This window comes from Seriola aureovittata, chromosome 3, assembly GCF_021018895.1.
Source record: "Seriola aureovittata isolate HTS-2021-v1 ecotype China chromosome 3, ASM2101889v1, whole genome shotgun sequence".
Taxonomy (NCBI): domain Eukaryota; kingdom Metazoa; phylum Chordata; class Actinopteri; order Carangiformes; family Carangidae; genus Seriola; species Seriola aureovittata.
The window spans coordinates 816,442-833,526 of NC_079366.1; the positions used below are offsets into that span (position 1 = coordinate 816,442).

General features: G+C 39.3%; 1 protein-coding gene across 1 annotated transcript; it reads left to right on the forward strand.

Annotated features, from left to right (window-relative positions):
• The first annotated feature begins 4,085 nt into the window (after positions 1-4,085).
• On the forward strand, positions 4,086-14,837 carry ndufs8a (NADH:ubiquinone oxidoreductase core subunit S8a). Its single transcript, XM_056371475.1, has 8 exons — positions 4,086-4,202; positions 7,816-7,871; positions 9,069-9,134; positions 9,435-9,524; positions 9,959-10,067; positions 11,134-11,197; positions 12,471-12,599; positions 13,698-14,837. Exons 2-8 carry the CDS (start codon positions 7,829-7,831, stop codon positions 13,827-13,829), a joined length of 633 nt encoding a protein of 210 aa, XP_056227450.1. The 5' UTR covers positions 4,086-4,202; positions 7,816-7,828; the 3' UTR covers positions 13,830-14,837.
• Positions 14,838-17,085: the final 2,248 nt, after the last annotated feature.

The following is a 17,085-nucleotide window of genomic DNA, read 5'->3' on the forward strand; positions in this document are numbered from 1 at the left end:
GCACAGCAGACTTTAGTATAAAGGGACTACCTGAGCTCATGTCCACCACACTAAACCTGCTATTACTCAAGGTTTTATACCAACATGTTGAATTGGAATAAGTTACTCTTTGCATATTGACATAAAAAGGAAACCAAAACATTGCTAAATGGAATGTTAAATTATGGTTTACAGGAAGTGTAAACTTACCATTCTAGTTACATTGTAATCCTTTACAGTATATCTTTTGGATGTTTGGCTTGCATAGTTTAACTGGTGATAATTTAGACAGATGATGCTACGTGGACTCCTGCATCTTTACTCTTCTTGGACTTTATTGTCCCATCCTTCACATTTTGTAGTTCTGTGTGATTTAATGTCTTCTTTTCTCATAATGTCAAATGAACTAAAAGTAAAAATAGAAAAAAACAGGAACTGGGTATTACTATTATACAATTTAACAATATGTATCTATATGTATTTATTCATATTTATATATAGTTATTGATATATATATATATATCAGAAATGTTGACTTCTTGCACTGAGATGTCAAGCACTGTGATGAAGGTGTTACAATAGTAGAGTCAAATGAAATGAGCAGGTGGGTTGAGATATATATACATATACATATACATATACATATATATATATATATATATATATATATATATATATATATATATACTGTATATGGTATAGTATATAGTTCTGTAAATACACACACACACACACACACACATATATATATATATATATATATATATATACATACAGAGAGAGCGAGAGCTAGTAGTTATTAGTTATTAGTACACTGTATACTACCCACGATTGTACATTTTTGGAAGAACCATAAAACTAAGACGAATGGATGGTGAGTCAGACACTGGTGCAGTATTCTCTTTCTTTCTTTAGTACCACTAACTGAATGTTAAGTAAACAGAAAGGATGGTCACTGCCTAATGATATCTGACCTTTTTCCTTGCTTTACAGACAATATGGAGACTTGTCATACAGACAGAGGCACTTTACGCATTCACAGGGACAGACGAAGATTTAAACATCAAACTGACAACATTTGATGTTTGATCGAAAAAAAAAACAGCTACACTTACTTGTACAGTGAGCTGTCAGTCCACAGCCATCAACAGGGGGTTGTAGGTGTTTGTACTGGACAGCTCAGATGGAAGTGTCATCAAAAACATTTTCAATTAAAATTCACATGCTCCATTACCTTAACTAGAAGCAGCTCTGACGCATGTTGTGTGTGTGCCTGTAATTCTACTGCTGCTAACTACTACTGCCAACCTAATGACTAAACAACAACAGTAAGGGAAATCAGCTACTATTAGGAATCACATTTCTATAACATGTCAAGCAATATGTTTTTAAACTGCAGCAGGAGCAATTTCTCTTTTAAATCAGCTGTGCAGTTTTAACCTTAACTGGAGAGGTTCACACTACTGACTGCTCTTAATTAATAAAACCTCATCTAGTGGTTACACCACAAATGCTGATACAACTCTATACATTTTTTCTGACAAGGTGAAAGAGGAGATGGATTAAATTAATTCACCGGTTTCACTAATTCACTAGTCTCTTAGAGGGTCTATAATTGAAATCTCAACAATGGATCCATCTGACAGCAGTTTATTCCTCGGAGAAGTAAATATTATGAAGACAAAATGCTTAAAAAAAAGAGATACGCCATAAATATTATAAAAGATTGAAAAAAAACTCTGCCCCCAGGAAGATTTTTGGGCACTGTATGGTTTATTTTCTTTAGAATTTTACATTGGATATATAAAACAAATATTGGAGAGGTTTAGACTTAATACTGAATATTCCTGTGGATTAGAAAATAAAGGGAAAGCAAACGAGAAACTAATTTATAATAATAATAATAATAATAATTATTATTATTATCTTCTTTGTACAATTGATTTTATTGAATGGAAAATACTACATTAGGAAGATACGTACTGATCCTAAATCAAATCCATTTTTCAAGAACTGCTTCTTTGTAAAAATAAGAATGCTGTGAATACATATAGTGGTATTGTTAAATACAATATTGTGTATTGTTTTAATATATGTATTTATAGTTCTGTGTTTTACTTCATTGATTGTCCTGTTATATGTGTTTGTTTTAAGGCTGTAAGCCCTGGTATGAACAGTTATATTTCCTTTTTTTCTGTACATACTGTTCTATTAATAAAAGAAGAGCAAAACTAAACAAAACCCACATACAGACTAAAACAAAAACATGGTATGTCAGTCAAAAGTCCAAGTCTTTTTCTCAGATTCAGCCAGACATAGGCAGATCTCTTTTTGCTGATGATGGAGCTTTGTGGAGAAGGGGAAAAATATCTTGCATATTAATGGGAAAATGCAAGAAGCAATCAGTAAGGTAGAACAGTAGGCTTATGATTGAGGATTTAAATTTTCAGTTGAAAAAACAAACAGTGATCTTCACAAGGAAAAGATTTCTGCCTGAAGTAAGCCTGCAGATGTATGGAAAAATATTGAAGAGAGTAAATGTTTTCAAATTTTTAGGAATTGTTTTTGATTTAAAGTTAACATGGTGTGATCATAAACATAAAATAGTTGTGAAATGTCAGAAGGTTTTAAATATGATGTGGTGTCTAAGTGGCATGGAATGGGGAGCAAGTTCTTCTTCATTAAAAACTATATATGTGACAATGATCCGGTCTGTGTTAGATAATGGAAGTGTGGTATATGGCTCAGCTTAAAAAACTCTGCTTGAAAAACTGGACAAGATACAAGCCCAGACAACCCCTATTCCCAAATTATTTAATTTGGGAATCTATACAGTGGAGATGCTGGCAGTATTTTTGGCTCTGCGGTGGGTGGAGGAAAACAAGCCAAGGAAGATTATAAATAATATAATTCTGTTTCCTTCAATTCTAGTCGCCAAGATATCCTATTCAAAGTGTAACATACGACAAGGTATGTCAATTAAATTCATTTGGGTTTCAGCACGTGTAGTAATGAGCTGATATGCCTATTTAATGACATGACTTTGTACTGGGCTGCTCAGATGTCATTAGTAGATATAAAACAGCAGCAAAAAAGGCGCAAATTTATACTGTATCTGTGTTATTGTAATACTGTATCGTCTATTGTTGTATTCTTTTGGCAGGGATAAGTAATCCTTGAATTTGTGTTAAAAATCCCCGAGCTTTGTGTAGCAACAGGCTGTAATGACAAGAAAAACGGATCAGTCTTTTCTTTCCCAAAAGATGCAGAGAGGTAAGTCTAGACAGGGTAGATTTTAATATTAGTTACTGTCCAGTGGCGATTGCTCTAAGACTGCAAGGGAAGCTCAGCTTCCCCTAAAATGTCAACAAAATAAGAGATCAAATATGTTCTGTTGTGTGAACATTTCATTTACTAAATATGCGCTAGAACACGTTCATCTTTTGTTCAGAATCACCTACTTATCACAGGTAACCGACACGACTTCTTCTCATTCATCCCCGCAGCGCCACAGAGCTTTACACAGTGTAGACGCCGAGCGTCTCCTGACTTCAATGGGGAACCACAGAGTGGGTTGTTCCACTGCAGCGAAACTAGACGGTCATTGGATAAATGCTGGGCTTTGTCCCGCCCATCGGACGCTCAGCGTCTCTGGGGGTCTATGGGACAGTGGGCTGGCCCGGACGCTCGGCTTCTGCATGATGATTGGATGATCTGTCTGAGGCTGAGTCCCTTTTTGATTGACAGCGAAATGAGCGAATCAACGATCTTGAAGTATAAGCATCCACCGAAGCAGTTTTCAAGTTTTTCATTCCATTGTTCGGAGTTGATCTGGAGACGTTCTGATCATCAGCTACTTTTTCTTTGTTAAAAACGACTAGCGTTGTGTTTGGCGACTCTCTTCTGTCACTCTGCGAATTTATATTTAAACAAACGGACACATTTTATGATGTAGGCCGAAAAATGAGCTTCCCCTCCTTATAGGACCAGCAGCCGCCACTGCTACTGTCACATTTCATGCCAGTTGCCTTGGCTTGAGGGAGGGGTTGAGGAACAACGCCCACTAAGGAGACCGGAACTGTGTCCCATTTCATACCACTGGCGCTGCCTGTAATGCGGTAACTTCCAGTGACGTAACACGTTGTGTAACTTCCTGTACACGCAGGGTCCGTTCCGCAAATCGTCCGCTGTTCTGGTTAAGAAGGCCAAATAGCGACAATTAGGTGAGTTTTTTACCTCTTTAAATCTTATTTCACAAAAAGCTCCTTTACGTTACGACAGACAGTAAATGTATTATTATTCATGTCATTCATGTTCATGTCTTGCAAGGATTGGAATTGTCTTTAATTCACCTCAAGCGACCTTTGTGCAAAAGTCCTTGACAGTATGACGCTAGCTTAGCTTAACTTAGTTAAGCAATAAACCACGACTTTCCACAAAGTAAACCCAAAGTCAACGACAGTTTACTGTTCATAGTACATGTGTGTTGTGCAGTGAAGTCGAGTTGTCTCAAGAGTATATCGTGTGTGCGTCTTCCAAGCTACTGTTGTAAAGCTGAACAATGTCATGCTACCGAAGTAGCGTGAAGTGTCAGCGCTAACTTGGTTCATGGATAGCCGAGGTGGAGAAACACCTGCACCTCAAAGTGGATGACTGGGAAAAAGTCCCATTTACTGGTGAATCACAGTTTGAGATTTTTGGCAACAGAAGGGTGTATATAAGGAGGCAAACAGAAGAGAGAATGATACCACGGTGCATCATGGTGGGGGAATATTCATGTCTTGGGGTGTTTTTACTCTGGAGTTTGACACCTGCACCGACCTGACAACACCCTGAAGAAGAGGAACCACTCCACTCAGAGACATGCTACACTCTTTGGTTTGCATCTTTGTGAAGAAGGATTCATACTACAGCAGGATCATTACACAAACGCCTCAAAGCTTTACTACAAGTACTTGAAGACCAGAGAAGTCCTGAAGTATTGAGCATCTGCTGATACCGAGTCCTGATACAATACGTCGCACAGTGAACGCTTTAAAGTTATAATCCTTAACTTTTCCACATTAATTTGTCTAAAAATGACCAGACCTATGTTCTATATTTTTTTGAGTTGTGCTCTTATATTTCCCCAAATGTTTCGATCAATTCTCAAACCAGAAAAATATGTAATTTTTAAGTGGTAACGCTCCATGTCATTTGGTTGACTCTCAATGCCATCATATCTTCTCTGATCATGTTTTGTGTTTGTCTGACAGAAGCTTAACATTGACTTTTATCTAGTTTTAAGCCACATACACTTTTTACACCTTGGTGGTTTTCAACTCTATATTTGAACCAGATGAAGGTTTTTAGTCATCAGACGTCTGGATTATCAGTCATCAGTTATCAGAGTTACAAGTTATCAGAGAAACAAGCTGAGGAAATGTTAGACAGCTCAAATCCCAGCTGCTGGAGACGTCCTGTCCTGTGTCCACTGAAGAGCATTGTCGGTGAATCTCTGATCTTTAAATGCAATCTGCTTTATTGGTGTTTCTACTGGTTTTCATCTCCAGGTGTGTTTGTTATGGAGATGAGGACACCTCTGTGGATAATTCAGCTGCTGCTAAAAACCTGCTGAACGTCTGATTCATAAATTATTAGAGAAACAATCCAAACAAAGGTTAGCATCAATCTCAGCTCCAACTCTTCCCTGACGTCTTTGTCCTCCGTACAGCGTCGCTAAAACACTGACTTTAAATGTGAAATTGGTTAGAATCACCGGGTCTGTTTGATTTCCTGAACCACTGACACTGTAGGAATCCAAACCCACTCTATGTCATAACATCACCCAACACCATCTTTTTTTAGTGTTTTTATTGAAAGTAGCAGAAGTTACAAACTGTGTGTTTAAATACATTAAGTTATTTAAATCAATCTAATGTATATGCTTGACAGTTTAAAAGCTCTGCAATGCATTAATAAAAAAAAATCCTGAATCCTTAATTCCTTAATATTTTTTTTTATTATTATTGTAAAATCAAATGGCAGTCTGCAGTGACAAGGGACAAATGTCTGAGGTAAAGCCAAAAGCCGTCTGATAAAAGATCTTCTAGGTAGTTACAAACCTTTTTGTAAAGCTCCGGTAGGGCAGTGTGTTGTGCTCAACACAGTCAATACCAATCTGTTAAAAAAATGCCTTGATTGATCCCAATACAGATTGGGACATCCCAACCAAGGAGTCCATACTGTCATGGACTTTCCTCCATGGTCACCTGACCTCAAACCCCACTGAACATTTATGAAGGCTTTTGAAGGTTGAGAAAGATGAGCACGCTGTGACATCACAAGAACCTCTGTGGACCATTGTCAGATCTTGCGGGGAGAACATCAGGTTTTGTCCATTCAGCTCAAGTGCGTGCTGTCATTAAAGCAAAAGGGGGACAAAGCAAGTACCAAGATATTCTGAAAATCATGCACATTTTCTCTCAAATTGTTAAAGCTGAAAAATAGTTTTACATTCAAAACAAATGCAAAATAGAGGTATCTTGATTCGTGGTCTTAGACTAATGGAGTCACTTTTTTAGAGTCACAGTTTTAGAACAGTTGTTCCAGTTTTTCCTGAAATCAACATAATGCAATGTCTCAGTATTTCTGAAATTAAGGCATAGACCATTTTTCTTTTCTTTTTTTCTTTTTCTAAAGCAATCATGGAATTTTAAACCCTAAACTGAATCTAGATGTCTGACTCCTCCAGCTGAAGTCTCTGTCATTCTTTCTACAGTGGAGATCAGACCATTTTCAGAAAGTTGGTCCACTAATGTGTGTCACTGTCAGCTTCAGTCCAGTTCTTCCCAGACCAGATCCATGAGGTTCAGATCTGGAGACTGTGCTGATCTTCATCATGTTGCTGTAGGATGAAGCTCTGACCAACCAATCTGTTTTCTTTTGTTCCTGCTCTGTCTCCCTCCACTCTGACACCAGTATACAGTCCTACTTCCTGCAGAACAGTGTTGTCATGGTGACTATCAGAGGGTGTAGTGTACAGAGGTGAAGTGTTTCATTTACTTCCACTGCTGCAGGACAGAAGGACATTGACAGTTTCTTTATCCCTGTTTCCTATGACTGTTACGGGAGTTTCAGTTTTTAGTGATAAGTTTTACATTTTTACTGTTGACTTATTTGATCTGCGCCCTCTCAAAACGTGCTTGTAGAGAGGGTCCTGCTCTGTTTTTTACACCGTGGAATTACTTTTTTCATTCAGCTACCTTTTTGTATGATATCGTGTGTTGTGCAACTATAACAAAGCAATTTTCCTGCATGGATCAATACATTTTTACTGATTCTAAAGGTTTTAAAGTCTCCTTCATTATTCCATGAAAGGTGTGTCACTGCTGCTGCAGCAACTGCTGGTCGTGTTGATCAGCAGCGAAACTACAATAACTAACTTCCTGTTTTTTGTTTTACCTACATGTACCTGTCTCTTTCACCTCTCACAGTATCTTTGCCTCATGTCTCTCCTCCTGCTTCTTCCTCACAGTGTAAACCTGAAATACAGCTGAAGTTTTTGTAGGTGGAAACAACTCCAATGGTACAACAAGGAGGCCAAATTATAACATCTCACCTGAATCAATTCTAAAGAGAAAGATTGACTAATCTGGCAGCATTGATAATCTAAAATCTTGCTGTGTCAGTACAATGTTTTTACACTGTTTGGATTGTGCCAGACATCAGGGAGGAGTGAGGATTTGTTTACTTTAATATACAGAATTGGCTTCAAATAATAAATATCTAATGATGCAGTTATGCAGTAAATTTTTTTTTAACTGTTCCTCATTGTTATTGTGTGTGTGGTTTCAGCTTCAAGGACATCATGGCTGCAACACTGCGTTTACTCTTCTCTGTGTCAAGGCCAGGTAAGATGAAAAAAAACAACACAAATTCTAGTAATTTCGGTACAAACACGTCAAGACAATAATCCAGTGTAGCTGTTGTTATTAGGAAGCATTTAAACACCAGATATGATTGAGTTGTGGTTCAAATTTGACAAATAACCAGGTAAACCAAGTCTGATTTCTTCATTAGTCCTTCTAGTTACATTTCCTTCACAGATTTGATTCTGAACATGTGGCACAAGCGCTTTTTAGAGTCATGCTGAAACAAAGCTGCTTGAGACTCATCAGGTCTAGTGAATCACAGTTGTTACTGTGGTACTGTTAGGGCTATAATCAAAATCACAAAATGGTGCTGCAATTGTTTTGATGAAGGTAAAATGTGTCATAACTAGGCATGCCCTGATTGATCGGCTGCTGATCATTATCAGCCAATTTTCATTAAAAATACTTGATCAGTAGATGGGAATCAATGTTTCTAGTCACCAATTACCTTAAAACTGATCATCTGTGGTTAATACTCTGAGAAAAGCTCTGTTTGCTGTGTAGTGTAGCTCCGCCTCCCACCGACAGGCCACCCAAACAAAACATGTCGGCCCTGTGGAACTTTTACAAAGTGTGTGAGACTGATATAACGTACGCCATCTGCTATGCATGACAAACATGATCGGTATCGGTGACAAAATAATGTGATCACGGCACCTCTGGTCATAACATTGCTGTGCATTGAACATGGTTGTTGGAGTGTTGTGGTGCTACAGAGACGCCCCGGCCTACAAATAATATTTTCCAGATGTAAAGGAACAAGTTTGTTTGGTACAAGACCAACAAACATTTTTACATTTTTTTCCCAGAAATTAAAAATACAAAAATGATCATTCCAACTGAAATTGCAATATCTGCGAAAATAATTACAACATGATTTTTTCCTTATGGTGCAGTGCTAGTTTCTGCTGTGGAGACAGTTTCTCTCCAAATGTGACTGGCAAGGTTGTTAAACAATGAGTACAATATAAATCTAATCTGCAAGGGACACAACAGAGGTTGTGAAATCTCAAGCCACATAGATGTCACTGATATGAGCCACATTGGTACTGCCACATGCACAGTGTCCTTCAGTTGTGTAGTGAGGTGATGTAATGTGATGTATTCCAGTGCTGTTTAAAGGACGTTTTCACTACAGTAATCTTAATGCAGTTTCTAATTAATTTTTACCTTCAGGCACTTTTGTGACCAGCCAGAGTCTAGTGAGATCCTTCAGTGTCTCTACACAAAGGGAAGGATTCAGTAAGTACCACTGCAAACACAAATACAATTCATTGTGTTGCATTGCTGTTACTGATGTGTTTCCTATTGATGGCCTGACCCACAAAGTGAGATCAGTGTTACATTTCTCTCTGTGCATTCGTCAGGTTTGCTGGTTTTTACAAAGCAGACTCACTTTTCACCAGGGTTGCAGACTTTGTCACAAACATTCACTTGGACTCAAGGATGAACTGATTAGATTTTGGGGGTCTAAGATCAAGGTCACAGTGACCCAACAAAACATGGGGGGAACCACACCTCTGATTGTGTTTGTGTGTGTAGAGTATGTGAACGCCCAGGAGATTCCTACAGACATGAAGTCCATCACAGACCGAGCTGCTCAGACGCTGCTGTGGACAGAGCTCTTCAGAGGTCAGCTGCTCTTCTCTCTCTCTCTCTCTCTCTCTCTCTCTCTCTCTCTCTCTCTCTCTCTCTCTCTCTCTCTCTCTCTCACTCACTCACTCACTCACTCACTCACTCACTCACTCACTCACTCACTCACTCACTCACTCACTCACTCACTCACTCTCTCTCTCTCTCTCACTCTCTCTCTCTCTCTCTCTCTCTCTCTCTCTCTCTCTCTCTCTCTCTCTCTCTCTCTCTCTCTCTCTCACACAGACACACACACACACACACACGATAGATGATGATGAAATGATGTATAACTATAGTTTATCAAAAAACATTGTAATGAACCGATCAGTCAACATGGTGGTGCGAGTATGACATCTCACCCAGGGCACAAACAGCCCTGCGCTGTGTGTATTGGTTCTTTTTCAACATGGATGATGGTGTTGTGATGTTAGGTCTGGGCATGACGATGAGCTACCTGTTCAGAGAGCCCGCCACCATCAACTACCCATTTGAGAAGGGGCCGCTGTCGCCCCGCTTCAGAGGAGAGCACGCCCTGCGCAGGTGAGATTGAGCCCTCATTAAACACCCAGTGTCATGTGAGGCTGCATCCACTCAACTGTGTTTTCGTTTTAAAATGCGTCACTGTAGCTACGTTTCCTCCTTCCGTCCACACAACTCCTGAGTTTTTGAGATCCTAAAACTCTGCAGGACCCGGTTTACTTTGAAAACTTTGGGGTTGTGTTTTATTTTGAAAACTCTGGGGTTGTGTTGTAGTCTGGACGGACAGAAACTGAGACCTTTGGAAAAGATTACTTCACACCCACGGTCTCTCCTGATTGGCTCTCATCAGCCTGGAGTACCAGTGGTGAATACAACATGATAATGAATTACAGTGTTACTGACCTTGTTGTCTTTGCTGTTGACAGGTGATCTGTTGAATTCTGCATTTTAACACTCCAACTGTCTTTACTGTTCCTTGTTCGTAGTGTTTTCTGAAACTAATCAACTTTAGAGGACAGAATCTACTGGGGTGTGATGTGTGTTCAGTCAAATTGATTAAAAACTAACCACCACTGAAATGATAATGTGAATAACTGGTCACATAAGGATTATTTGATTTTCACAGTGGAACAGATCTTCTTCTGTTCTGATGAATTTTAAGAGATACTTGTGAAAAATTACATGGAAGTAAAAATACTGACTAAATTTTGTATTTGCCTTAAAGGTGCTTTCAGACAGTAAGCCTTTTGTTTCCATGGCAACCACAGAAACCACAGCTGATTTTACTCCACCTCTTCACTGGAGAACAAAAATGTATTATCTCGTCTGTGACAATAAACAGTCTTGATATTAATCAGCAAAACTTGACTTCATTGTGTCATTTTGCTAACTATTCCTTCTAATTTAGACTAGCAGCTGTTTAGCTGCAGGCTGTATATCAGGTGGACAGCAGCAACCTGTGGGGTCAGAGGTTGTCAGGAGCCATGGTGGCAGAATAAAGCCCTACAATGTCAGCAGCAGTAACTTCCTGTCTGAAAACACCTTAAATTACATTTAGAGTAAATTGTGATTGTGAGCAGCTCATGACACAGGTAGTAACAAAGTCTTTGTGATTATGTCACACCAGGTATCCCTCAGGAGAGGAGCGCTGTATTGCCTGCAAGCTGTGTGAAGCTATCTGCCCTGCCCAGGTACACACACACACACACACACACACACACACACACACACACACACACACACACACACACACACACACACATGCACATATTCACACACACACACAGCCAGACTTAAACACACAGTCCTCTAGGAGTCCCTCCATCAAAACAATAACAAATGACAGCATTGAGTAACGTCATGGAATAGTGTGGGATCATGGGAGTTCATGTGTCTTCACCACAGACAGAGAGATGGTTCAGGCCTCCACAGATAGATAGATAGAAAGATAGAAAGATGGATTTATTGATTGATTGATTGGTTGATTGATTATGTATCCCTAGGGGAACCTCATGTATCCAGTAGCTCATTGGTATTGATAATAATAATAATAAATACACAATAATAACAACAATTACATTAGTCTACTAACTAACCATAAGCTTGATCAAAGAGGACAGTTTGAAGCCTGATGTTTTGTGATTAAACCTCTTTCAGACATTAAAGGTTTGCACATATAAGATATAAGGTAACAAAGAAATATGATAAATAAAATAAAAACAGAAAATGCAGAATCTTCAGTGAGTGATACAGGCTATTACACATCTATATTACACTTCATGTTCGTCCATCGAGTTTAGACAGTTACATGACTTAAAAGGATTGAGATTGGATACGTGAATATCAGATGTCCTGACGTCTCTACCTATTGCACTCAAATATGGGCCCATATTTTCCGAAATACATCTGGACTATTATTAACTCTGTGGATAAGAAGCCTGATATGCTCTTTTCATTTCCATTAACACTATTCTACTTCCTGTTATCAAGGCCCGTTTTCAGCCAGGAACACACCTTTGAGGACCAATTATCTTCAATTGGCAAAATAATCAATATGCTGGGTTCACACTGAAATCTGTCTGTAGTATGTTAGTAATACTGTTAACTATTTCTAACCAGAAGTTATGCACCATTTCACATCCATAAAGCATATGAGACAGTGTGCCCCAGTCTTTGTTGCATGTCCAACATGTATCATCCTTCCTGAGCCCCAACCTTGACATTTTGATCGAGTCCAATAATTCCTAAAAAAGATGTTTGAAGCTGATCTTAAATGTAGCTGTATCTGTTCAAACCCTCAATAACTGTGTTTACTGTGACTTAAACATGACGTGTTTTAAAATACACATTTTATATCAGTTGTGAATAAATATAAGAATTAATAATTAATCTAAACGGGAGGTAGCGAGCAGAGAAAAGCCTGTGCAGCACAGTACTGTCATCACCAACAATGTGTGTCTCCAGGCCATCTCCATTGAAGCTGAGACTCGAGCTGACGGCAGCAGGAGGACAACTCGCTACGACATCGACATGACCAAATGCATCTACTGTGGCTTCTGTCAGGAGGCGTGTCCTGTGGACGCCATCGTAGAGGTATGTGTAAGATCCTGAGCCTCAGCCTAAAGTAAATTCACTCAATTCACAGATGAAAGACCAGTCAGGTGTTGTTCCATCACGTTTCCAGAACAGCTTCATATTCCCTCATGATGTTTGTGGAGGACACTTCACTCCATAGGTGTTCAACTTGACTGAGATCATCCTCTGCCTCAGCAGACCATCAGTGACCCCTGTGAACTATGGACAGAGACACTATTGTCCTGTTTCTCACGCATGTTTCACTTTCTTCCTTCAATTTGTCACTGTCTGTACAGAACTATTCAAGGCAGGAATAGAAATATTAAAAGGTAATAGTCTGCCTTATTTGTGTTAAAGATAATACAGCTCTTATTAAATATGAGCCATGTGTTCACTGTTAAATAGAGCATGAAAGTCAGTAGATAACTGACATTTGTGCTTTTTTTGGCTCAAAATGAACACACCACAAAAACAAGCAGTGAAAGTTTCTGCTGCAACATCTGAGAAGGAAACTACAGCTGTGTGTGAGGCCACTCTCTTGTCTCTGAGCTCTGCAGCAGTTCCTTCCTCCTCATGGTTTCTGCTCTGATCTGCTTTGACACCTGATATAGACAGGTGTGTGTCTTTGCACATAATGTCCAATCATCTCAGAGATCATCAAGAGAAATGGAGGAACCTGAGCTAAATTTCAAGTGTCACAGCAAAGTGTATTTGTGTCACTGTGATATTTCAGTAAATAAGCAGCCGTTTTTTCCCACCCAGTGCCTGGAACTTGTGCAGTGCCAACATTTAGCTTCAGGAATAGAAGAGTGGAAAGAGAAGCAGAACCCATGCTAAAGCTAAAAGTAATTATACATATTAAATTACCACTTGTGAAGTTCCTGTGCTGGATAAAGTAAACCAGCCTTCTAAGACTTGAAAACGTGAGTCGAAGCCGGAGGTGTTTGCCTAACATGATACAGACCTCTGTCCTGTTGAGCCAATATTTGCCTTTGATGATGATTCAGTGTTTCCATTAGAAAGATGACCTCTAACTGTGATGGTCTTCATCTTTACCTCTTTCTTTGATCCCTCTCTTCCTTCTTCTCTCTATCGCTATCTTCTTTCTTTCTGCAGGGCCCTAACTTTGAGTTTTCCACTGAGACCCATGAAGAGCTGCTCTACAACAAGGAGAAGCTCCTCAACAACGGAGACAAGTGGGAAGCAGAGATAGCCGCCAACATACAAGCTGATTACCTTTACCGATAGTCACCACACACACACACACACACACACACACACACACACACAGTTAGCACATACCAACATAACCTCTGTGACACATACGTCCAAACTGTACATACTGTAAGAAGACAGGCGCAGCTGTGATGGATGTTCTTCAGGGTTGGATTTCTTTTGTTTCAGACTTCAGCGTCATCCTCTTCTGATCAGATGATTTTACTTTGACATGTTTCTGATTTTTACCATGGTATTGTCTGGAAGACATATTTATTGTAGGAAAGTGAATACTACACTGGCTGTCTGTGTGCCAGCTGTGTGGTTATCCACTGAGGACCATGTGGTTGTGTCTGCGCAGTCCGACTTGACGAACGCACACAGTGTGAGTCATGCTGTGACAGTATTGGTGCTGTGACAGACTTCCTCCTGGTTTGATCCTGATGCCCCATAGAAGTGCATGTGGATTATTGTTATTATCTTGGATGTTAGTCAGTTTTATGGTCTTGACGCTGTTTCCACCCCACCTCACTCAAATAATAAAGTTCTGGGAGAAACTCTGAATGTGAAGGATTCTTCAATTCTGCCTGAGGTATTTATATTGCAGTGAAAAATGAGCCCACATTGAGTAAAAATGTGATGAGTGGTAAAAACGCAGAGAAACTGCTTGGGGTTTTTGCAGACTGATATCGAACAAAGAATGTACATGCACTTTTATAGAGAAAAGAACAAAGGCAGCAGTCAGGGTGTGTGCATGTACAATTCTGGGTGCCATCGAATCTGTCAAAGTGTCAGGAGAAGCAGCTGCATCTTCAAGGACAAGCAACTACTGAGTTCGTACCAGACAGTAGCATATGTGTGAGGACAGCTTTGTGCTCTAGGTCATACAAAGCCAGACCTACAAAGTGCAAAATATGATTTTTCTATAACAGTTTTTAATCATGGGAATTTAGACAGTTCTCCTGTGGTGCATTATCATTTGACCTTGTGTGAAGTACAAAAATTACATAACTATAAATAAATAAATATATATAGAAATAAGTCATTTTTGTCCTTCATATTTACTCATCTTAATATTTGTATGTAGAAAAGTGATGAGAGCCATGGTGAAGAAAACAGAGAGGCGGCAGTAAAGCCTCTGACAGATAATAAAACGCTGTGAAAAGCCACAGAACAGGCCGGGCTCTGTCTTCCATCAAGTCCTCAGACACAAGTTAAACCAGGGAATCCGGTGAAGCAATCATACATTATGTACATACAGTGGCAAGAAAAAGTATGTGAACCTTTTGGAATGTCACGGTTTTCTGAATAAATTTGTCATAAAATCTGATCATCTAAGTCAAGGGTATTGACAAATATGTGTCTAAAATAATAAGAAAAAATCTGATCTTTCATGTCTTTATTGAACACACTCATTCAACATTCAAAATGGCAGTGGAAAAAGTAAGTGAACCCTTAGAATTAATAACTGGTTGACCCCCCCCCCCCAGCAGCAATAACCTCAACCAGGCGCTTCCTGTAGCTCTGGATCAGAACTAAATGTATTTCTCATTGGGATATTATTTGATAGACCAACACAAAATGGCACATAATTGTGAAGTGGAAGGAAAATGATACATGGTTTTCAAATTTTTTTACAGATAAAAAACTGAAAAGTGTGGTGTGCAATAATATTCAGCCCCCTGAGTCAATACTTTGTAGAACCACCTTTCGCTGCAATTACAGCTGCAAGTCTTTTGGGGTATGTCTCTACCAGCTTTGCACATCTAGATACTGAAATTTTGCCCATTCTTCTTTGCAAAATTGCTCAAGCTCAGTCAGACTGGATGGAGAGCGTCTGTGAACAGCAATTTTCAAGTCTTGCCAGAGATTCTCAATTGGATTTAGGTCTGGACTTTGACTGGGCCATTCTAACACAAGAATATGCTTTGATGTAAACCATTCCACTGTAGCTCTGGCTGTATGTTTAGGGTCGTTTCCTGCTGGAGGATGAACCTCCGCCCCAGTCTCAAGTCTTTTGCAGACTAACAGGTTTTCTTCCAAGATTGCCCTGTATTTGGCTCCATCCATCTTCCCATCAACTCTGACCAGCTTCCCTGTCCCTGCTGAAGAAAAGCATCCCCACAGCATGATGCTGCCACCACCATGTTTCACGGTGGGGATGGTGTGTTCAGGGTGATGTGCAGTGTTAGTTTTCCGCCACACATAGCGTTTTGCATTGAGGCCAAAAACTTCTTATGGCTTTGTTTCAACAATGGCTTTCTTCTTGCCACTGTTCCATAAAGGCCCGATTTGTGGTGTGCACGACTAATAGGTGTCCTGTGGACAGATTCTCCCACCTGAGCTGTGGATCTCTGCAGCTCCTCCAGAGTTACCGCGGGCCTCTTGGATGCTTCTCTGATCAATGCTCTCCTTGCCCGGCCTGTCAGTTTAGGTGGACGGCCATGTCTTGGTAGGTTTGCAGTTGTGCCATACTCTTTCCATTTTCGGATAATGGATTGAACACTGCTCTGTGAGATGTTCAAAGCTTCTGATATTTTTTTATAACGTAACCCTGTTACTCTGTGAGATGTTCAAAGCTTCTGATATTTTTTTATAACGCAACCCTGCTTTAAACTTCTCCACAATTTTACCCTGACCTGTGTGGTGTGTTTCTTGGGCTTCATGTTTGTTCACTAATGTTCTCTAACAAACCTCTGAGGCCTTCACAGAACAGCTATATTTATACTGAGATAAGATTACACACAGGTGGACTCGATTTACTAATTAGGTGACTTCTGAAGGCAATAGGTTGCACTGGATTTTATTTAGGGGTATCAGAGTAAAGGGGGCTGAATAGTTTTGCACACCACACTTTTCATTTTTCAAAGAAAAGTAAATATGACAAAGTTCACAATTATTGCTGTAAATCTGGAAAAAAAAAAAGTGTAGCATGGTAGCAGATAAAATGACTTAAGCTCCTGGAAAACAATGTTTATCTCCATCCCGAAGGATGGCTTGTAGGATCCGGTAGTAAATACACGTTGATCAGTTCACCATATTGTAACCACTTTACATTACTGTTACCAGATCAGGCAGGATTCAAAGTGCACTAGGCCTTTACATTTCTTTTTATTGTTTTTTGAACACTTTATTTATACATTTTATTTAATAACAGTACAACAATCTTGCAGATGTGGTACTTAAGGATTTAAAAACTATTTGATTTTCAAAAACAATTCAATTCAGTTGACAGTTAAGATATATATTGTGTTTTGTATTTTTTTATAGTTCATAGTTTCGTTTGCAT

Bases quoted from the DNA above. Each gene is read 5' to 3' on its own strand.
- ndufs8a (XM_056371475.1), top strand. From the start codon at position 7,829: ATGGCTGCAACACTGCGTTTACTCTTCTCTGTGTCAAGGCCAG. The intron at 11,198-12,470 runs GTACACACACAC...GTGTGTCTCCAG, and splicing joins AAGCTATCTGCCCTGCCCAG to GCCATCTCCATTGAAGCTGA. The intron at 12,600-13,697 runs GTATGTGTAAGA...TTCTTTCTGCAG, and splicing joins CTGTGGACGCCATCGTAGAG to GGCCCTAACTTTGAGTTTTC.